The sequence below is a fragment of the Lepisosteus platostomus genome, chromosome 13 (genome assembly GCF_059453375.1).
Source record: "Lepisosteus platostomus isolate fLepPlt1 chromosome 13, fLepPlt1.hap1, whole genome shotgun sequence".
In the NCBI taxonomy this organism is placed as follows: domain Eukaryota; kingdom Metazoa; phylum Chordata; class Actinopteri; order Semionotiformes; family Lepisosteidae; genus Lepisosteus; species Lepisosteus platostomus.
In genome coordinates this window covers 26,983,019-27,007,377 of record NC_142623.1, presented here as the reverse complement: position 1 = coordinate 27,007,377, position 24,359 = coordinate 26,983,019, and the positions used below count along the sequence as shown (strand labels likewise).

General features: G+C 38.8%; 1 protein-coding gene across 3 annotated transcripts in view; it reads left to right on the top strand.

The window, feature by feature from the left end:
* Nucleotides 1-8,648: 8,648 nt before the first annotated feature.
* Nucleotides 8,649-24,359, top strand: part of jade2 (jade family PHD finger 2) — a 70,447-nt gene continuing 54,736 nt past the window's right edge. The window contains exons 1-4 of one of the 3 annotated variants that reach the window (XM_088603887.1): nucleotides 8,718-9,438; nucleotides 9,724-9,765; nucleotides 17,342-17,405; nucleotides 19,749-19,834. In XM_088603887.1, coding sequence (XP_088460013.1) covers nucleotides 17,342-17,405; nucleotides 19,749-19,834 — 150 coding nt within the window. In that variant the 5' untranslated portion in view covers nucleotides 8,718-9,438; nucleotides 9,724-9,765. Of the gene's footprint in view, nucleotides 8,674-8,717; nucleotides 9,439-9,706; nucleotides 9,766-17,341; nucleotides 17,406-19,748; nucleotides 19,835-24,359 lie in introns of those variants that run through there. The other 2 variants (XM_088603886.1, XM_088603888.1) reach the window with 2 other exon arrangements.

Sequence of the window (24,359 nt, the reverse complement as noted above, 5' to 3'; positions counted from 1 at the left end):
CCTAATATCAAAAGAATGCAGGCCATTCTCATAATTGTCCAGATGGGGAGGCCTGAGATAATATGATATGTCTCATAAAAAGTGTATTGCATTCTTACTTCTGAGTGTGTACTGTCCTCAGACAGGCCTAGTTAACAAAAAAGGCCCAGAAACATAGGTTTGTCAATTGTTCACTCTGCAATTCTTAAAACCCTATATCAACGTTTGCCCTTTGTGGAATCATGGAACTTGAAATGTGCCGCATTGTAAACAGCAGGAAAAATACTTTAACTGAACAAATAATTCTATAAATTTTGGCTCTAATAAAGCAAATTTGGAAAGAAAACAAGAAGATGGAGGAGTCCATGAAGGATTAGATCAGATTAGATTAGGACAAGGACATGTGTGTTAGTCAAAAAGTGACGCTTTTAATATTGTGGAATGTAGTCCAATAAGAACTGCCCATCTTGAGTGAATTCCTAACATGATGTTGTATGTCAACAAATACATTTGGGGAGAGAAACCATAACCTGACTACACTGGAGACACAAGGGTAATTTTTACAAGTGTAAATTTTTACAAGAAGAAAATAAATCATAGACATATAGTTACAGAATGTGTATTTTAGGTATAAACTGCTAAAAACCAGTGATAAAAACTAAATAGGATTTTCTGAAGGAGTGTAATTACTTTGTACAGGACAATTTTCATAATGGCACCCTGGCCCCACTGTGTAAATGAAAGGATACAGCAGCATGAATGTATTTCGTTAAAATCTTATAAAATTAAAACAAAGTAGCTCTGCATAATTAGTGGCCTAGAGCTAATTTGTCACAGATGAGTTTCATGTTAATCATAAATCTCATTTTAAGATAGGAGACCCACTGTCCTTAGCGTAAATAACAAAAAGGACATATTCATAAATAGTAAATGATAAGTTGTATATAACAGAACATTATCAAAATATTTAATCATATAGTGATTATGGCACAGCACACTGGTGCAGTGGTTAGCACTGCTACCCTGCAGTTCTGGGGCCCTGGGTTCAATTGCTGGGGTGCTATCTGTGTGGCGTCTGTATGTTTTCCCCATGTTCGCTTGGGTTTCCTCTGGGTACTCCTGTTTCCTCCCAACGTCATATTAATATACGTGTATATAACACACACTGGTAGGTTATTGGCTTCTGGGAAAACTGGCCCTGGTGTGAGGGTGTGTGTGTCTGTGTGTGCCCTGCGATGGATTGACATCCTATCCAGGGTGTATCCTGCCTTGTATTCATTGCTTGCCAGGATAGGCTCAAGCTCCCCCATGACCCTGAATTGAATAAAGTAGTTAGAAAATGAATGGATGGATGAAGTGCTTATACTGCACAATAGGGTACTTTCTAACCTCTCTGTCTGCGGCACACTTTAAGCATTAAGGCTAACATTTCTAAAGTATTGCATGAATTTTTAAATCCTTATTCGGAATTTGATCTGTCATTTGGCATTATACTATACAGTAGAAATATACAGTTCATAAGAAACTTATCACTTACAACACCAAATTCACAAAATTATTATCAGGAAAATGGAAGAATCTTTTGTGCTGACATTGAACATAGTGATTGAAAAGGTAAATTCCTTACTCTGATATACATCTGTCATCAGCATGGTTGATCAACAGGGGATTTACTATAAAAATCGCAGGCTGATAACATATGCAACTGCTATTGAAGCAGTTTAAACTGTACACATGTGGCTTTGCACCAGGTGCCCCCCTTATGGGATTCTCCCTCATCATGGCCTGTCATTGACAGACTGACTAGCTGTTCATCCTCCAACATACTAAAGGAACAAAGACATTCTTCTCTTGATAAGAAATAAGGGCATGTGGGTTCCTTTCTGTGTTTGTCTCGCCTCTTCATCTCTGCCAAATCATTTTTCTTATGAAACAAAGTTACTCAAGTATATCACGATGAGTTATGAATGATCAACTTTTAAACCAAAAACGTTTTTATACCAAAAACATTTAAAAATAAAATAATAATCCATCCATCCATTTTCTAACCTCTTCATCCAGTTCAGGACCGTGGGGAAGCTGGAGACTATCCTGGCATGCTAAAATGCTAGAAATTAAATAAAATAATGTCTTAAAGCTGTATATTTTATTTTTCTGAAAAAAATCAAGCATAGAGTGACAGGTTTCTTATAATGCTCATTTTATCCATTGAGGATATATTATTTTCCATATACTCTACTAAACCCATAAAGAATGGTATGCAATTGAGGCCTGTAACGTCTTCTGGTTCTGTTAAGATGTAAGCCCTCACTTAGTTAACCACCTTAATTTAATTATAACTGCCATGTGATGTGTTTATTCTTTGTAAAATGTTTTGTGCAGTTCAGATTTTTATAAAGTATTTAATTTGTTAGATTATTATAGCCCCCAGTAGCTGAGCTTGACTTTGCTCACACAGGTAGACCTCGTGCCAGCAATACCCAGCTTGACCGTGTCTGAACAATCACAGGGCTTTCTGTGCAGAACAAAGGATTTCCAAAAGCAGAACACAATTGAATAATGTATTTATAATAAAACAAAGACTTGAATTTTATCCACAGCCAAGATTATAACATCATAGTGTTGAGTAGTAGTTCAGTGAAAATTATGGAGTCTGAATTACTAAACCAATGACAATAAGGGCAATAAAGAAGCAAAATATTCCTCCACCATCCATTATTTAACCTCTTCTTCCAATTCAGTGTGGCAGGAGAGCCAAAGCCAGTCCCAACAAGAAACAGGCACAAGGCAGGGTACAGCCTACCAGTTTGTCTTTGGACTGTGTGAAAAAAACAGAGCACCCTGAGGAAACTTACCTGACTTGGCACACATAAACACTGGGAGAACATACAAACTCCACACAGATAGCACCCCAGGTCCAGAATTGAATCTGGGGCCACCCAATCACTGTGCAACCTAGTATAACATGCAAAAATCACTGTAATATACATGTATTCATTCTTTACACTGTAGAACATTGAATTTGGCTTCAAATGTTGTAAGTGATGTTAGTCAGTCCCTCAGCTGTTTGTGCACTAGGATCTGAACCTGGCTGTCATCGCTGATCTTCTGACCTCAGAGAGCTTCTTCCTTCATCAGGCTATTAGGCTGATGTGTGTTGAAAACCTCACAGTGCAAGATCCAACCTATAAGAATAGTGGGATCACAGATTGCTCAGTGCACTGTATTTCAGGTCTTTCTGTGCATGGCAGTGGTTTGCCAAGTTGGAGTATCACAGACTTTGGCTCTGAAAGCTGTCTGCCTCGTCCGGACAACAACCATGCAGTGATGAAAGAACTTCATTGAAAATAACGAGGTTGAGCATGACTGTCTCAATTACCATGTTATTTAAGTTTATTTTATTTTGAGGGTAGCCCTTAGCTACTTATTTTGAAATATTCCATAACTTAGTAAAGTGGCAACAAAAGTGCTTAAAAATAAAATAGTATTTTGTCCTCTCAAGCACATTTCACATATTCAAGACAGTTCACATATTCATTTTATTGATTGCATTACCCTTGTGTGTGCATACATATAATATTTACAAAGACACAAGGCAATGTTTCAAAATATATCTGAATGGACAGATGTTAATTCACAAAATATTGTTCGATGAGTCCAGGCACATGATATGAAAAATAAAAAAGTCTGCAATCCAATTTCCTAATCAATGCAATATTATATTGTTTTGAAGTTCAGTGGATTGCATTCTCAGTTTTTTGCCTAATGTAATTTATTTTATTTCCCTTTTCCCAGCATGATAACTGAATAATCTCCAATTCTGAAAAGCCCAGAAACATCTCTGTTATGGTGAGTCACCTAATATACTCATAGTAAGGAGAAAACTCTGATCAGGAGTAATAGAGACAGCAGGTTGGTTCCCTGTTCAACAGAAACCTGGTCATGTGCCAGGGAAACAAAGCTGCCCTTGACAGCCACATTGAGGGCTGGAAAGTGCTTTTCTAGCTTTCTTCTTGATCCTCATAAGAGCTCTTTTTTCTTTTTGAGTGGAAATGTTTTCTATTAATTTTACTCCAAGATAGGATAAATGTGGAAAATATGTACTGGATTAAAATAATCAATAGCAATAGTCAAAAAAACTTAATACTCTTGAATAGCTTAGAGCCACAGTACCGGCCCACCCGCAGTATTAGGGCATGTTGTAAAGTCTTCTTCTCCGATTACTGCCAACAGGCTTCAACAGTAGTTTGAATATTCCCTACCACTTAGTTCTGGACTGCTCTCAAAAGACTCTAAAGAACTTGTGCCAGATTTTACTGAGTAGTACTGGTAGACCAGGAGGGTGGGAGATGAAGGACAAAAGTCAACTGGAGGAAGAGATTTTCTGTGGCTCGCAATAAGATAAATGGAACTCTATGATTCATTGATGGGATCATGAAACACACGGGCAAGATCCTGGTAAAACCAAGCCTGCAGCCCCAGCCTCACACCCTAAAAGTGACAGCCCTAACAATTGGTTGAAAAAAGGATGCAAAACAGGGAGACAGGCTCCCGAACCTTAGCAGCTGCAGAGTTTCATGTTTGCCACCAGGGGATGATGTTTATGACAATCATGCATCTCCTAAAACTTGCCTCCTATTCTGGTGATCCTATTCTTCCTTTCTGCATTCCAGTTCTGTCCCCTATTGCACTTGTAGAGGCTTAGTAAGACCACATTTAGCTTCTTTTTAAAAACAAATGAATGAGAATATTTTAATATTTTAATTTGGGGTGCACCAAATAGTTTCACAAAAAGAATAGACTCAGGAACTGAAACCAGGGTATGTTTGTCAATTCATGCAAGCTGAATGGATGCATAATTGTTGTCTGCTCATGGTAAGAATCAGTGGTGGCATTTTGGGGCCATTGCTTCAGAAACAGGTCAGTTTCACTTTACACCTCCGGTGTAGATTTGATGACAGTTTTCTGAACAGCTCACGGACTCCCATAGGTGTCAAACACATTTTTATTATCCACACGGCAAATGTCTGTCATGTACCTCTGATGATTCCAATTCAAATAATTGCCCTGAGTAATGCATCCAACTTTTCCAGCGTTGTTATTCTCAGACTCCTGATCTCTGCTACTCGACTTTTTGCCATCATGCGTGTCAAAATGAATTATGGTATTGGCTCAGAAGAAGCCTCTTGATTAAAATGGATAGATGAAAGACTCCTTGGGACATGCTTCCAGCACATCATCTGTGTCACAGGTCTTGTCAAAAATACACAGTCTATGAAATTTTCAATTGTTTGTGTCAACCTCCTGCTTGTGTCAAGATTGATTTTATGGAAAAGACTTATGGACCTGGTTCAGCTTTACCACTTAAGGCATACTCATTCATATTCATTCTACAAACAGAAATATTTTTTTTTACTCAGATGGATTTAGTTAACTATCTACACCCTATCGGGATGTGATACATATGTAAGACAATGCTAAATCATGAATTGCTTTATGCGGGAAAGATGAAAGTAGATTCACAGGGCACAAACCTCTATGCACAATTTGTTATATACTGTATACTGTATACTGTAACTATATGCTCATACATTACTCCCCTGCCAAAATGTTAATAAGCAAGTAGTCAGTTTCATAGGAGTGACCCATCCTGTCCAAAGTAGTGGGAAGTCAAAGTATATGACGGAGGACAACAGCAGACGTAGCTACTGTGTCAAATCAGACAGCATTAAAACTTTACAATGTTTGCAAAACACACCAACAGGTAGTATAATTATGGCTACAAGAAGCACCTGACAAGGAGGGTGCTCTAGGAAGACTGATTCTCTATTTCCATGGAAATTTGTGCACATCTAGTGGAACCAATTGTAGCAGCTCTGACTTTCACTTTAGGTGGATGGACACCCATATTTGAGGTTATCATTTAATATTTTGGAAAGGCGCTATATATGAATGTATTTAGTACAGCATAAGAAAATAAGAAAAGCTGCAAATGAGAAGAGGCCATCTGGCTCAACTTCCTCACTTCATAGTTTTAGGACGTAAACCAAACCAAAATCTTATCTGGCCATTTTGTAAAAGTGCCCAGAATTTAAGAGTCCTTACACTTATATAGTGCTTTTCTAATCACTCCGCTCAAAGTGCTTTACACTGTAATGAGGACTCTCCTCCACCATCACCACCACTGTGCCGCACACACCTGGATGATGTGACAGCAGCTATAGTGTGCCATTACATTCACGACACATCAGCTATCAGTGGGGAGGAGAACAGAGTAATGAAGCCAATTCATAGATGGGGATTATTAGGAGGCCATGATTGGTAAAGGCCCATTGGAAATGTGGCCAGGATGCCAAATTATTTAGGCCTCAGACACCAAGATGGGGAGCCTGTTCCAAATACACACACAATACTTTATATAAAGAAGAATTTCTTATTATCTGTCCCAAATGAATTCTGTTTTAGTTTCAAAATATGACCCTATGTCAAAGACTACTGATTGTGAAATAGTCCCTTGGAATAACCCTGTCTTTACCCTTTAGAATCTTAGATAAATCTCTCAAATTCCCTTGCTCCAGATTGAAGAGATTTAATCTCCTTTACCTTGTCTATATATGACAGTTTGCTTTGACTAGGCATTCTTCCTTTTGCTCTTTTTTGAACTCACCTTAGGGCTATAATATTATTTTAAAAGTCAGAGTGACCAAAACTGAACACAATATTCAAAGTCAGGTATTACCAGATTGAAAATCTTGAGCAAAACAGGACCTTCCCTTTCTAAACTATGTATGCTTTCTCTAAAAATGCAATTGTGTTCTAAGCATTTTTCTAATTTAACTCTTGCTTATAATTTCCAAAACTGTACCTGTAACAGACATAAAATGTACTGGTTCAGTTCTGACCCACTTTTTATAAACGAGAGTTACATCAGCAATGCACTAATTTATAGGTACTGCTTCCTTTCTAAGATAACATATATGGTAAGCATATATACTGTACTGATTTATGGAGTGTCACTTTGTAAAACCAAAGCATCAAAGAGGAAGCATAGATTTTTTCCAGTTTTGGAGATCAAGTCTCAATACAAGAAAATATATAATGGCTTTGTGCTGCTGCTAGAGTGAATATTTCAGCGCTAAAAAAACAGCACAAACTCCTCTGAAGGTTTTTTAGATTGAAACAAATCACTGGTAATCATAAAGAAAATAAATGATCTGGTGCTCTTTGTTTGGGATGCTTGCTTATTCTCCAGTAAGAAGTAACTCCTTGTCTTCATTAGAGAATTTGATCTGGAGCCAAAAGACTCTCAATGCCCTTGAAAACAGCACTATGACATATGCAAAAGGGAGTCTCAACATTGCAGATAGAAAGACACCTGACAGCAAGACAAAATTGTGCTCTCGGCTAATTTGCTTTCAAAAGTCATAGACAGAACATTAAGGTAATTAGGACCTCTTATGATTTTAGTGTGATACAGTGCTAAGATACTAGGAACTGGATTTATATTAGAAGAATATAGAAGATACAATGATTACTTGCAGACACTCTCTTAAATAATTGAAATGAGGAATTAGAAAATGCGAGGGCAGTTTAATAAAAGAAAGAACTTATGAAAGAGAAAATTCGGCTCTTTAAAGATGTTAAAAGTTTCCTTCTTCGTTCTCCACTGATCAAATATTAGCTAATAAGAGAAAACTTGAAAGTAAAACAAAATTAAAAATGAACTAAATCCTAATGATAAAAAAGATAAGTAAAGCCAAAACTCCCTCTTTCAAAAACATTTAGAAATTTACCACTGCTATACATGTATCACCTGATTGCTCCCCGAATTATTTGCAATTTACTACCTCTTTAGCTATGAGTCATGACCAACAGTCTGTATGACTATGTCTAATTTTATTTAGTAAGGATTTTGATGGGATAATATATTCCACATTGAACTCATATCAGTATGTGAAAATACTGATGAAACATGTTGATCAATCAATCAATCTGCATCTGGATAAGAAACTTTTTCTGCCTTTTCTCTTAAATGTATTCACATGTATACTTAAATGCATGCACCTTCCAGTGTCATTCTCATTCTATAAAATCAGTATTTTTAGAATATATTGTTAAAGAATCTTGTTAAATTTTAAATGATGAAATTACTACAATTGTATCTGAATCTGGACCTTTTTGAAACGCATTGCTGTGTTTGTGACATTGATTTCTTAATGTTTGACTTCAGAATAGCAAGTCTGAGATGTAACGACTATACTGCATATTTTAATATGCTTACTCATTGTGCAGGTATAGTGTAATTCTGGGCGGCTTATTGTTTCTACTTTTAATGAACCACTTTCTCCTACTTATTCACTTAACACTAATAGTTATCATTACGTAGAAAAGTTGATTTTTAGATTTTTTTAAGCGGTAGTCTGAAAACCTACGGGAAAAGAAACGGATTCCAGTGATAATGTACTGTACACAGATAAAATCTCTCACCTCAAGTATTTGCACTTGAACAAGATGGACTGGTACAAATACGATGAGCTGGCTGGGGTTATAAACGTTTACTGTGATATTCAGTGGTAAAACAGAGCAAAGTTGAGAAAAAGCATAGCATAAACACGTCGAAGACACCGTGCACATTTCAAACAGTAAACATATCAGACGAGGGAGGGGGCGAAGGAGACGCGCGGACTCAGTACCGTGAGCAACGTTTTGCCACTTTAACTTGTAACACGTAACTACAGATTCTATGTGATTTGCTGGGTCACTGCAGACTTTAATAAAGTTAGAAATTATCCTGTTGATATAATGCAACACCCCTTTGGTTACCGTGGGAAATAAACTAATTTTATTTTTTTTAAAGCTATTTTTCTGTAATCCTAACTACGACCGCAGACCATCGTATTTAACTGAAGTCCTGTCATGAAGCCACTGCTCTGTGTTTCTTGGACAGTTAGCCAGCTATAACCTTTTCTCTTTTTAAAATCCATGAAAGCTAATGTTGTCACTTTCCCAAGAAACTTGACAGGCGAGAAAACAGCTCTTGTTGTTTTGGATTTTGTTGTCAGCATTGCAATAAAAGTGCTATTTGAGACGCCTTTGGGGCGCAGGAGAAATGGCAAATTTAAAGTACGTCATTAATATGGCGCCAAAAGATTTTTAAGTATGAGCTTATTTTTGTTGTAAGGTTGCGAGACCCAGTATACGCCTGTGCAATCACACAGGAGAGGGAGAGGGAGAGGGTGAGGGAGAGAACGAGAGCGAGAGAACCAGCAAGAGAGAGAGGGGAGAAATGTTTTGGTAGCAGAGCGTTGCGAAACTAACCTGATCTGACTTGTATACTGCAATTTAAACCACCAGTTTTTTTTCCACGATTACAAGAGGAAAAAAGCAATCTGCTGTGAAATCATAAACTGAGACAGGACACCATCCTGGATCTGGATTCCTATCGAAAATGCGACATTGGTAAAGACTAACAGCTAATTTGGAATCGGAAGACATCGCTACAAAGTCTAAAAAAGATATAACAGTTATACAGTTAAGAACTGGCTGCGTAGGCGGCCATCTCGGTTTTGATGCATTTTTCTGTGCCCTTTTGGATGTAATACATGGAGTAGTTACTTTATTTCGACTCTCGGGAGAGCATCAAAGCGCTGTCACTAACCAACGTGGAATGCTGTACTAGAATTATCTGTACATGTCAGTGGTTACCAATGATATCCTAATTTTGCAGCATCGTTCATCCTCTAGATTCGAGGACGCCTTGCCTCCGAAAACCACACTGCAAGCAAGGTAAAATGCATTTGTTTGCTCATTATTAATCTTTTCAAGTAAGGAGATAAACAGCAGCGGAGACTTCAGGATATGAGCGGGTCGACAGATTTCATACGCATGTAGGTCAGATGTTTTCATAGATAAAGCAGAAACGAACCATACTTCAAACTAACTTTTTAAAAATATGAAAACGGCGCTGTCGTGATAGTTGCTAAAATATCCACGCCACTGAAAGAACGGTATTTTGCATTCCCGCAAAACGTAAAAGGTGTCGTTTACAATACTGAACGCGGGGCTCTGGAGATCAGCAGCATGTCTTGGGAATGGATCTGTATTTTGCCTTTTTCATATTGACTGTGCTACTGGCAGGAAGTAAAAAGTCGATGTCAAACTTGTGCCAAGCCTTACGTCTCTCGTACCCAGTCGTCTGTTCGGTTTCTTTCAAAATATGGTTAATGTGCTGGCTTCAGTACAACATCCAGAATTATATTTGAATACATAAAACATGTGAAAATGGAAATTTCGGCAACGAACTGTGTTCTTTGAAGCGGGCGGGGGGGGGGGAGCGGCGGTGGACACGGATGGGGAGGGGGGGGGGGTGTAAGGATTAATCCTTTAAGCAAATGCGTATGATGCATTGAACTGAAGTTTTATTGAAATTATTTTTGCAATCCGGAGTATGCGGCGAACATACATGCATGCAGGGTGAAAAGGGTGTTTTGTAACGCAGGCGACGAGCGGGCATCTCGGAAAACATGCTAAGTGCTTGCGAGGCTGCTGCTACCTCCTTGCGCCGAGCGGCTCGCAGGGCCGACTGTAGGGGGCGTGGCTGTTGTTTACCTTCGGAAAGTCTGTGCGCTCGCAGCGGTGGGGGGCGGGACTCCGAGCCAGCAGCAACATCGGATGTCCTTTCGCTGCGCATGACATACCTTGTAACAGCGCAACGTTGGAAAGGTTAATCTTCAGCTAGGAGAGGCGGCCACTGTATCCCAGGGGTGCTGTACTGTTTCCCATTTCTGACGTCTCGATACAGTAGCTCTTTTCAGAAATGAACTTTTGCTCCTGCGTCTTTCGTGACGCATTTCTGTGCTTGCTTCGTGGCGGTTCTTATGGATATTTGAGTTCATATTATTAAACCACTTTAATCGAATAAACAGCCATGGGATTTGTTTAACAGCCATTTTGGGGGGGGCGAATGCAGTCAGTGATCAGTTTCATTTGGTGGGGTTTTAGAACTGTGTTATTTATTGTGGTTTCCTGAATAGCGAAAGGTTCAGGAGGTGTGTAGTGATTTGCTGTTATCTTCTAGTGAGTTTCATCGGATCGAAAGATCGAGAAACGTGGCTTCTGTCTCCGATTGTAACGTAAGAATTCCCTCACTACACCTTATCCCGGAGTCCTTTTTAAGACAAAATCGCAATGCTCAATATAATATTTTCACATTAACCCCCTTAAAACAGTCTAAGCAGGCATCTTATTGCTGCTCCAGGAGATTTCTAATCCAGTATTTCTAGATAACCATAAAATCATTACTTTTTGGAACAATGATTGCTTAAATTAAGCAATTTAAAAATTATTCATCCATTAGTAGGATGACACTTATTTCTGGTGATAGTTGCAGCAATCTGGTTATGTGTCCCAACCAATAGGAAGGACTACAGTCTGTTGTTATTGCCAGTCCACTGCAGGTCACATGTAACCACACAGGATAATCTAGAGACACCTGATAACAAAGCTAGCATTTCTTCTGGAGGTACAAGGAACCAGACCACACGGAGAACATCCAGCAGAGGAGAACATACAGTCACTTTTGGTTTTGAAACTTTTGATTTTGGGTGACCTCAAAGTCCTTCTGGATTGTTCTTGTTCTCTAGAACCAGGGTAGAGAAATATACCCAACTTTGTTAAATCTGAAGTTGGTGTGCTCATATATTGCCTTTTAAGTCCAACTTTCAAAAGTTTGCAAAATGTCTGCTCTTCACAGTGCAGCTAATCCTTCATTTCTCCTCATTTCCTTGGCGCTACATTTTAGTCATGAAGTCTTTTTCAATTAAACTCTGCGTCATTTCAAAATCTAGAGCTAGACATAGCTACAGTACTTTTTCTTTTTTACTGCAGTGCAGTTAAAAGCAGAAAAAAGCACAGTTTTTCCAGCTGGAGGTTTTCACATCTGTGAACATCATGAAATCTTAAAACATGTCAGGCAAGAAGTGTACAGAGAGAAGGAGTGACAAGGTTGAAGAGCACACTTTTTGTAAAAACACGGCTGTGTTTAAAGTCACCACAAAGTAGTTGCCACTGTAATATTTTGGGAACAGTTATGGGTGCTGTTTGCCAGCAGTGTCAGTGAAAGGTCAGGTGGATTTGCTTGAATGTCTCTTATTGAAGATTCTTTAGGCATGTTTTTTTCTATTGTGATGAAAAGGTATCTTTATGTGAGTGAATTATAGCATTTAAATGATGTAATTTTCTATTATTAAGCTTCTGTTTGTGTTGTGACTGTTGCTAAACTTTCTTAGGATCAGTGCACACGTCTGTCTTTTACTAAGCAAAATAGCAAACCCTCATCTCCCTCAAGATAGATCAAATAAGGCAGAAAGTTAGACCTGTTGATCGTCCATCTCCAGGTATTTTGCATTCTGCAAAATAGGGGCAACGTGTTGTGTGGATCAGAGATGGAGATCTGTGGAGTTTTATTGCAGTTAAAGTGTCCATCAAGATCCATCAACTGTTAAAGTGCTGAATGTGCAAGCATTGTGTTTGGCTAAGTCTTCGAGTTCTGTGATTGGCTGAAGCTTCAGGAGTCACTTCCCTTTTTGAATGAACTGACCACTGTAGGAAAGGGTCCAACAGACTTTTGAATGGGCAGTTATGTCCCATTACCACCTTTCCTCCACAGGGGGGAGTATTATTCATGAATGAAAAACCAGGGAGTTACTCAGTACTGCGGTGCTATTACATGGAGAAAAGTGCCTCACTTCATATGTGCTTCACATGAGCCTTAACTGCGAGTAGACAAAGAATTATCCAGTAGAATACACATTAATGAAAGCTGTTGTGATAACGTCATCACCTTGTTTTGTGGCTACATTAAATTTCTGGAAATAAGCAGTATTCCAAGCCATTTTCAATAGGCTGATGATGACTCATTCTGATTTGGAGCCCTGTTAATATGACAGAGCTATAATTGTCAAGTAGATTTTAATCTCTAGGCTATTAAAATGTTACTAAATCATATTTTCCCCCATCTGTGAATAAAATGCTGCCACAAATCCCTGTAGAAAGTGTACATTCAGTCACATACTGCTCTTCAGTTGTTTTTGACAAATACCTGCTGAAGACGTGGGTTGAAGAATATGTTGGTCTTGTCAGGCTGTGTTTTTTTTCCTTCGAATGAGCTGGGAATGCAACAGCCGTATTTTAAGAAGAAAGCAAACGGGCTGATAAATAAGAAACTATCTGATGTTTTCTTGAGTTCTATTTTTTAGCCCTCTGTGAGAAGGTCATCATTGTTGATCAAGCACAAATCCAGCCTTCTCACCAGCAGAGCTCTGCTATGTAATTGCACATCTGTTGTTTTGTTTAAAACAACTTTGGAGATCCAGTGCATTGTCCTTATCATGTTGTTGAAATGCTTGTTCCTTGCTTGTTATGCTAGTTGAATTATTTTAGGAAATGTAAGGTGTTTTGTCAACAAAACGGTACAGAATTAAGACACTCTAGAAATGTGAGGCAATGAACTGAGTCAACTTCAATCAAGCCTCTCAGCTTTTCTGTGTGTAGCAATGGAATCAAATGAGCCATCACACCCTCAATACACTTCTGACGTCTTCCCATTGCTACAGTATGTTTCCCGCGCCTAGAGGTTTTTATGTGTCTCATCCTCATAACCAGACTGTTTCTTTCCCCTCATCTGATTCCTCTTGTACCATAAGAATTTATGTACTTCTGAAGTTTCTGTTAGCCTGCACAGGCCGCTAATTAACTAATGATCGCATGAAAGCTGTGAGTTGTGGATTAATCTCGCGAAGCCTCCCTGCACTCCTGCTCGGTAGCTTGGCAGACTCTCAAAGGAGGCTGAGACATGCAGAGGTCCATTTGTCAGCAGTTTTGGATGATGCCTCAGACTGATTCTGACCCCAGAATGTAAATGGCTGCTTTCTAGTGACTGAAAATGAGATTAGTGGATCAATAAATAAGGCTTATAGTATCTTATACTTATACACCTTATACTATCATTTGCACTGGACAGTAATTCTAAACCTTGTTTGTCCTCCAAATGGCAGAGTTGTAATGTTGCCTCTCCTCAATGTTGTTAGTTCTTCAAGGGTTTTTTCAGGTGCCAGCTGTAGGGATAGTCTGTCAGGATGCCATACTCAACACTGAAGTCTGCAGTCCACCTCTCTTTGTTGAGACACAAACTCTTCTTATTCAGTGGGCTTCAACAATAAAAAGCTCAGGTGCTATAAATTACACAGATAATGCCACACAGACCTCTTTTTATAGCTCTCACTATCCAAGAAATGAATGTTAATTACAAAGCTTCAATGCATACTGATCACCTGTTACATGGCAGCATGGATATACAGTAGGAAAACCTGTAGTCAGATGTTCACAGCCAAACAAAATAAATGAAAGCGGAGGATAGACTAGGATAATAATGACACCTTTAAGTTAATATAATAAGTATTAATTATAGGTGCACTGCAATATCACCCTTTAGCATTTTTCTGCTGATTAAGGATTTTAGAATGTCTTGCTGTCCCATACTTGTGAAATCATTACTCGGATATGTATGAGTGACAGAATAGTAGGCAAATATGCCTAGTTTTGTACAATGTGGAAAAGGTACTGTAACCTGGTCAGTAGGATTCAAAATGAGAAGATTTATTGTAACTAATTGTGTGGATCTTTAGCACGGATAAACTACTTTAGCTGATGTATTCATGCACTGTGCTTTTTTTCTTCACATTTTCCAATGAGGAGTAGAACAACAGACTGTATGTATTGTGTATAGGTTATAATATCCACTCATCCATTTTTAATGACCACTAAGTCCACAGCAGGGCTAGTTACAATTAACAGGTATATAACACAGCAGAAAATGGATGCACAGAAGGTTTCAACCTGGATGGAAGGTAACAATCTGTAGTGTTAAATTACAGAAGTGAATCCTACTGTAAGTTGAAGAACTGCATATTTGGAAACAAAAGGTGTATCACGGTAGAGGTTTGTCTTTATTGTTTATTTCTTTTTTTATTTTTACATTAAAAATCTTTATCAAAAACCATCTGTTAGAATTCTTTCCCCAATTACTTGACATTGTTGCATTTGCCTGAAGCCTTTGCAAAAAAAAAGAATTGTTTACAATGGCCATCACCTTTGCAATATTTACCTCGATACAGATAATGATTCAAGATGCTTAACTGATGCCACAGTCAGTTATCCAGCGAGTAACTCCTGCTGTGATGGATATTAGTGCATTAGAAAGCCTAATGCCAGTTATGCTGCAATCTGGCTGTTTTTTTAACGTCTCCTAAAATAGCTCAATTGCCATTTCTGTGCTAGTGAAGTGAAAACGGGAGCAGAGTCCTGTGGGATTTGGAGTGATATCACTGTTCTCTTGTCGCCTGAGTTTTGTTTGGACACAGGGCATTAACACTGTACTGGGCACTGTTATAATTGCAGCGTTGCACATGTTCAATAAAAGTTTTATTTGGAAAGGAAGAAAAACTGTAATAAGAAAAAAATGAGAGCCTGGCTCTCTGACAGTGTTTTCTCACATGTGGCTCAGGTATGCTATTTTGTACTTGCACTGTGATCTTGGATGTTGCCTTTTTTATGGTATTGCAGATTTTAGCAGCACCTGTGGATCAATTCATGGTTTAGACCTTGAAAGCACAGGTGATTTGAAGTCTTATCCACTTAAGTGGTTCAGTTAAAAGGTCTGTATGAAACCTAGTAGTTTTTGGTTTTGATGTAAGATGTTCAGGTAGTATAAACTTTTAGTCATTTCTGAAGAGAACAATATGAGACATGTAGTTTTCAGCTGTAGGTATGTAATGATATAATAGGAATGTTAAGCATAAGATCCATTCACTAAAGCATCAGAAAATGCAGGTTTCATATAATATTGGGAAGAAGAATGGTTTAATGAGTATGAAGAATGTACAGTAGTTTAAAGGTGGGTTTGAAATCACACACAGTCTTCTTTACTGTATGTGTGCTCCATAGTACTGCAAGTGATTTAGGACCTGTGTGGGATTGCACGTAGCTGTCTATCTTACAATCTCCTATTTTCTAGTGCTTGTCACGTTACAGCAGTTATAAGGAGAATAGGGCTAAGGGTTGTTGGAGCAAAGAGATGAAGTTTCAGATAATTATACTTTCTCTTTTGCAACCTCTGGATTTGTTCAAATATGACGGCACCTAAAAGATATTTTATTTGCTGTATATCCAATTATAGGCAGCATCATTCGCAAGGAAAAAGGTAAAGAAACGGACTGGAGGCTTGGTGGATATCAGTGAAGAATTGAATGCTACCAGTGGCTCATGTTTTATCGAGTTTTCTGTGAGTTGTCAGCAGGCTTTGAATTGGGGTCAATTTGCAGATGCATCCTTGTTCTCTTACCACTAATCTGGTACAGTTTACCAGCGTTCACAAGCCAAGGCAGGCTGCCAGCGTTTTGCACTGTATTTACTTTACAATAAACTACGTCGATGGAGAGGGGCCTGTGTGAAGTCAAATACCACAGTAATGTAATCCGACTTGGCTGCAGCTGAAAGCATTTAATGCCAACTACTACCGAGTGTGTAGAAGGCATGTGTGTACCTGCTCAAAATTGGCTAAGTGCTTAATTTGTTTATGGCATCGGATTGAGGGGACACCTGGATCAATACATTTGGAAGCACATTACTGCTCTTTAGATGGGTGAATAAATTGGAAGGCAAACTACTTCATTAATGACTTGATTTGAGTTAGTTGCATTTATGATTAATTCTGTTGTTTCTGGGGCTTTGTTTGAAGGAAAAGTTCACTTTTTACTGGCATAAAATGAAACGGTTCAGATTTGTACTGGGCTACATCTACATGCATAATGGGAAGTTTTGAGGTCATGAGAAAAAGCTCAAAGGGATGTGGAATCTTCCGTAAGATGTACAAGCTGGACACTAACGTCGGCTGGACAAGAAGCATGTTCACAAACAGGAGTCTGCTGAATTAATTAAAAAAAAATCCTAGCCAACACCATGGCTCTCAACAAAGATAACGAGAAAATGAAAAAGTTATTTTTAAACTGCTGTTACAGCTTTGCCAATCTAAATGTCGTATTTTGGTGGTCAGAACTTGAAAGTGCCTAGTTTAAATGCGAAAAAAGCACAGTTTTAAAGCAGAGATTCCTCCCCTTTTCCTAGCTAACTGGTCCTTCTACTGGAGCAGGTGAATCCAGCTCTCTCTCCTTTCCTCCTCTCTGGCTTCATGTTGGTTTTCTGAGGGCCATAGAGTGTGGATAAGGACTCTGTCAATAGTGTATTAAAAACATGGAGTTTGCATGATGCAACGTCTCACTTAAGTGTTTTATTTCTTTTCCTCCAGATGGAAAGTGAAAAGAAAAGGAGGAAATACTCAACCAGCAGCAATGACTCAGACACCACAGACAGTAAGTAGACGCTTCAGCAAGATAAGGTGGGGAGTGGGGATCGCCTCCGTTAGAGACTAATTATTTTGGAGTGAGTTAGGAGGGCTCAGACTAAATGGAGCAGACCACACAAAGCTCTGTTCTGTTCGACAACTGTTCCCGGAGTCTTGGGAAAAGAAAAAAAAATCACAAGGATGAAAAAATACAGGCGAGCATTTGGGAGATACTTAAAAGTATTTTTACGAATGGCACTTGTTTTTGCTTTGGTGTCTCTGGACTAATAGACTCAGCCCAATGTGCTGCCAGGGAAAAGAGCTCTTTGACTGCTCATTAAGCCGCAGCCACAGTATCTCCTGAAACTGATACTGACACTTACTACAGTAATGACTGTCTGCCCTTATTTTAGCAAACACTTTCATTCCCCTGCAATGCACCTTCTGTGCATTGCCACAGGTACTGTACAATAAGGGTCAACCCATATCTCCAGCATGTATTTGCAACACTTTCTAGCAGTTTTCTTGTCATGTTGTTTGTTGATCTACATTCCCGATTTAACTGTGATGTTTTTGGGCTGTAAAATAAAACAGTGGATCCCCAGCTTCGAAAAAGTTACGTTTTTGAGTGTTCAAAGTGAAACCTCAGCAGTCCTTCACTGTATTCAAATACATTTTCTCCCAGCACCCTAGAGGAAGTTTAACGTAAGTTTATTGCAGCCTGGCAAATAAAGAGGGTGGGAACTTCCTGGAGCTCCCCATCAACACGTTAGATCAATCCCAGGGCTCTTTGCACAGCACCTGCTTTTTTAGATTAAATTTCAGTCCAGGGCGTTTTATATGGCAGCAGCCCTTTATGCAGGCCCCTTAGAAGTGCACATTGGATGTGGAGCCAGGCATTCCCTCCCCAAAATCTTAAGAGAAGAAGCAGGAAGCAGTCCTGACCTTGCAGGCCGCAAGTGCACACACAGCACTTTCCTGTGGTTGCTCAGTGGGGTAAGAACCACAGCTCACTGATGCGTAGCTCTGCTCACTTAGGGATTTTATAGAGGGATTCCTCAGGGACTCTATGAAAACAAGTTTATTTGCTGATGTTAAAATCTGTACCGCTCTAGGGACTATCTAGTCTGTGGTTATGTGTGTCCACCGTATGATGTAGTGGTGTTCTGTTTGTGGTATAGTTCTGTTTTGTTCCTTATACTTCCAGGATAGAGTTCATGTTGCTGCTGCCCTTACCAGGATGAAGTGTTCTTTAATAATGGCTAGTTGGATGGTGTTACTATTACTCCAGATACATCAAGCTCACGGCTGTGTGCGCGTTTCATTCATAAAGTGTCGATTTTCCTACAAGAGGTGTGGTCTTGTTCAGTAAATAATTTCATGTAACTATAACCACCTACGTGTAATTTTAGGTCATCGCCTTTTTTCTGGATGGTGTCTTTTTAAAAAAAAAAATAGCCTGAAGTTAAAGTATCTGAAAGCTTTGATTAAATCCTCTCAAAGTTGTCAATTCCAACCTCTCAAATGTGCCTGGATTTTCTGTGCTTTTGTTAATACTGTTACAGCTTCCCATATCCTTGGTAAGTGATTATCTGAAGTGACAGGCTATCTGCTTTTACAAGCACTTCACAGCAAAACAGTTCCTGGAGTCGTATCTGAATTAGTGACACAGACTATAACTGTGCATTGGTGTGCAACAAAGAGTTTTAAGCCAAAACCACTTTATGGGGTTAATAACAGAATGAAGGTCTTTAACAATTAAATTAGTCTAAACTAAATACAGCTGCTACACTCCAGGTGAAGATGTGCTTGTGTATGCCTGGGGCAGGTTTGTGCCCCCTGGGGCATTTTTTCCCTTCAGGCAAAGTTAGTCAGGACTTAACACTTGTTTTTAAAACTGTCACCTGAAGGTAACGTTAAGGATATGGATCTGTAGCAGGGGTAAATCTGGATGAAAAGAAAGAAAGACCGGGGTTTACGTTTTTCCTTTATTCCCTATAGGATAATTCACAGGACATGTGGTGACCCAGTAGAAATATCTTTAGAAAGTTAGCTTCTCTTCTGCTACATCTACTTCTTCTTGTCTAAAAATCTGACCTATCCATGGTGAAGCTCGGTCTTTAAATTCATATTGGCTACCTAAACTCAAAATGTGGCTGCTTGCAAAGTTGCACTCCTGTTACGCCATGTTTTTTTTGTTGTTGTTTTCCTTTGCGTTTTCAAGGTGCATTTGAAGTGCAGCATTGTGTTTCCATTGCTTTAATTACACGCACAGAACTGGAAGCTGGTGGCTCAAGGGAGGGCTGAGTCATTGTCTGCAAGGCAGCTTCGAAAATGTGACTGAGTCATCTGTCCTTCTGTTTTGTGGCAGGTCACGTGACCTCCTGGTCAAGGTGCTCCAAGAACACAGGCACTAAGTGCACATGGGTTCGGCAGGAACAGAAGAAGCCCTCTGAGGTCAGTTCTCGGCAGCACCACAAGGGTCTCACACTGAATCTGGGGGAGAGGAAATAGAACATTCAGACTGGCGCTGCATAAAAAAATCTTAGTAACAATTTAGTTAAGGGGCTGCAGATTTCATTTATAAATCCTTTATAGCCTCTAATAGGTAAGCATTGTAAGTTTTAGTCATCAAATTTATATAGATTTTTACAGAAATATGCAAAAGACCTTATTAATGGCTACTTCTGTGTTAATAATCTTGATTGTTAAGCATTTTTAAAGTGTGATTTCCAGAATCTAAAGTGTTACCAATTGGTTTAGAACTGAGTCTTAAATATAGATACTTTATACTTTAACTTGGTTATGGACTTTAATATGTCAAAACTGGTTAGTCAGGAAGTACACCCTTTAACTCAAGACACAACTGTCAGATGCCCATAACTTGCATTTTGCATCAGTTTGCCATAAGATTGTCAGTGGTAATGAAGTACAATGGAAAGGAATTTGTTTCTATTAAACAGTGGTTTCTCAACTATGGCTCCCAAGAGACAATCCAGGTAATCCCTAGAAACAAAGGAAAACTTTTCTCCCATAGACCTGACAGTAAGAAAAACATTCTTGAACCATGAATCAGCTCTGACAGAGCTTACAGTAAGTCTGCTGTGCATTTTTGCTTTTAATAACTTCTAATTATTATTCGTCAATTAGGTATTTTCTATATACTGAATTAGAGTGCCCATACTAAAACATATTTTTTTACAAGAGACATATATGCAAGGAAAATGATGAGAATCTCTGGAATAGAGGAAAGATGTGAGCAGACGGTGGACACAGCCTTGAGCAGCACTTGCGTCACTGAATGTCCTACTGAGGTCATTGCCTTCTGAAATGTCAACTTGTTGGGCTCAGCCTCATACCACATCCTAAATTCTCAGTAACTTCATTCTCGGTGTATCAATTCTGATACAAAGCTCACTCAACCCATCTTCATTGTACAGTTCTTGGGCTTCTTGTCTTTGAGGAGTTCATGGAACATGTGGTTTCTTCTTTGCTGAAGGAGTGAACACAGTAATTACAGGAGTTTCAATACTGCTTGCATAGCCAGAGTTCAGCAGTAGTAAGCTTTTGTCTTGTTGTCTTTATGATTCTGTGACAGTTGTCAACATTCTTGATAGTTAATGGTTTGGGCAGGGCACAGATTCAATTTCTAGGCACTGAAGACTGAACTGAGACAAAAACATTGTCAAACAAGATGAGTTTTTGAAAGTAATTTTTAAACAGTATGCTCAGCCATATGCGAAATGACTCCAGACACACAGACTAAATAGCATAGCAACTGATTTTGTGAAAGGGAAAAGCTGCCAGAATATTTGCCCTTGATAATGCAGTTAAAAATATCTAATAAAAGTCACTGAATGGTCTCATCAAGTGAATATAGTAAAGAATTTAGACTTTATTCATGAGGCATTTGTTTTGGGTTGTGTGTTGAGGTTATTTAAACTGTTGAATTTCAAGCCTGGTTTAAGGAAAAATACAGAAAGGAACCAGTATGCATTCCTTATCAAGAGTCCATTGCCTTTATGTTATCAGTAAGTTTAGATTAAGACTAGATTAAGTCACCTTAGGTGGACTCTCCAGTAGAGGAACCATATTTTGAGCTTTTTAGCCATCAAACCAAACTTTGCATAGATGCAAACTACCCAGTTGGACATCAGCAAATGTGGTACTAACATGCAGGACACACTAGTTGTATACAGCAGACCAGTTGTGTGAGAGGTCCTAATGTAATGATCAGGGCAGGAATGTCTAGTCCCCACCCTAACATTTCATCAATATATAAAATCCATGCAAATTATTCATGCATATACAGAGTGCAAACTTTATTTTGATTCTCGACTGTATTTGGGCACTAATGGACACCAAAACACAAACCCCTCATGAATAAAGTCCAATTTCTTTACCGTATTCACTTGATGAGACCATTCAGTGACTTTTATTAGAGTCAAGACTGCCAACGACATGTGTCCTCCTGCCACATGTACCTGTATTACATTGCCTTTTTGGCAAAATGAGAATGTGATATTTACTCTGTGGATGCTTTATTCAGCATACATGAGCTCTCTTTAATAATATGGGATGAGCAGGGGATACATGCAGCATCTAGGGTTTGGAGACCAGTGAAGAAGCCTTTTCTCTCTCTGAGCAAGGAGTTGGACAGAATCCCACAAGACAGCATCTGGAACTTCAAGCAAAGCTTTTGTAACAAGTATACAGCTTCTCTTACTTCCAACAGTGCGCACACACTTCTAACCTTTGTCTCTCACAAGCTGATGATAAATGTTAATCAACTTAATTTATATATGTCATAGCTGTATTTGTTGCAAAAATGTCAGTGCATGTTATGTTTTTTGTTTTCCTTATGATTTTATGAATTTGTTGCAACTGTAAGTTAGGCCTAAGTGTTTTTGTGTTTATATGTGTTACTCTACAAGTGAACAAGAATGTTACAGTAGTAGAAAGCTGGTCCACCTCTTGTCATTTAAGCAGTTTTACCAGCAATGCATTGCAGCATCAAGTTTTTATTTTGTTCTGGCTTCTTTAATATTCTTCAGGGGCTTTGCCAAAGATAAGATTTGCATTTTTAACCATGAGATTGAAAGGAAAGATATGGAAGTGAGGGTCTTGAATGTAGAACGCAATTATGAAGCAGCCAAACAGCTTTTATTACAAGACTGTCGTTTTGGTTCGCAACAGTTCCCTTGTTAATTCCTCTGTCTCTTTGCTCCTGTTTGAATGAAAACAGATGCCACAATCCGTACAAACGTATTGATGCTAGATGCCACTGATTGTAAAAATCAATAGATCCAGATGCCAGCAGTTGCATACACCCATAGAACTGGAAGCAGACAGCTGTTGGAGCCTATTAAGCTCGGCAAAAACAGCTGTGCAGATCCATGGAAATGAGACACAAACAGCTGTACGAAACTAGAGGAGGTAGTTAGATCCATCAGACGTGTGCAAATAACTTTAGGTGGACTTTCAGATTATCTGGCATCTACTTTTGATGTTCAGAGAATATACAGTAGGTAACAGCATCCAAAAAATATCTTCATATTCAAATGTGTGGTAGGTCTATAAATATGCCTTCTGGTATATAAGCTTAAGAAATCAAACCTGTTATAGGTTTGGATGTTGCTGTTTTGTCACATCATTAAATCTGTTTTACTTTTAGAAAGTGGCCAGGGCTTTTTGTGGCTTAATACTGTACATGCATCCATTTTCTAACTGTTTTATGCAATACAGGGCAGACACAGACACACACTCACATCAGGGCCAATTTCACCAGAAACCAATTAACCTAACAGTACATTTTGGATTGTGGGAGGAAACCGGAGCACCCAGAGGAAATCCATTCAAATGCAGGGAGAACATACAAACTCTACACAGATATTTCCCCAGGTCCAGAATTAAACACAGGGCCCCAGTGCTGCCAAGCAGCAATGCTAACCACTGTGCCAACATGCCATTCCTACAGTACATACGCCATAAAGGCAAATTAAAAAAAACATGTAAATAAGAACAATAAGGGTTAGTGTATTTCTTTTTTAGCTAAACTGTCTGCCAGAGAAAAGGGCTCTGTAATGTACTTGTAATTGAGGGACAGACATGATTACCTGTGCCTGTGCACTTACATCTTAATGGTGTGTTGTTCACAGTCACGGTGTAATGCAGGTCACAATCTTTGAGTGTCAAGCATTACTATCTTTCAGTGAGTGACTAAAACCTTGGCTTAGCAATCTGTCATTATTCTTGAGAGATTTTTTTCCAGTGAAGAGAAATAGAGATATGCAAGGTTGTAGGTATATTTTATGTAACTTGTGCATTGAGACAGGCACTGATTTAAAAAAAGGAAGAATCACTCTGTTAGATGGTTTATATAAGCAGTGGACTCCGATTGGCCAAGCGCTTATTAAGGTTCAGAGAATGAGGAAGGAACACTGACATATGGTCTCGTCATTTCAAAAGGTGTAGGTGTCATACTGAAAGCTCCCATTGAATTAGTTAAATTGCTTTCATGTCACAAAATGGATAGATGTGGTAAACAAAATAAAATGACTGCTGAAGTGGGATGAAGGATGTTCATGTAGAAACAGTTATGAAAAGAACTGTCTTATTGACTTTCACAATGATTGTTTTCTTGTCTAACAGACTGATACTATTCCATGCATGCAGGCTTAACTTTCTCCACTTTTTCCACATTCTTATTTTGTGACTTCTACAGTACTTTCAGAGGGGGAAAAAGACTGCAGGGTAGGACACCACGCATACAAGTAGCAGTTGTCATAAAGGCAAATTCCGAATACAAATAAGTAACGACACGGGTTAGTGTGTTTTTTAGAGCAATAGCCTGCTGGAGAAAGTGCGACTGTAATGTACTTGTAATTGAGGGACAGACATGATTGAAAGGTTATCATGCTCTGCTTTTGGCAGTGTGCTTTCCCATTTTTGTTTTCTGCTCAGGCTTTTTGTAACTGATCTT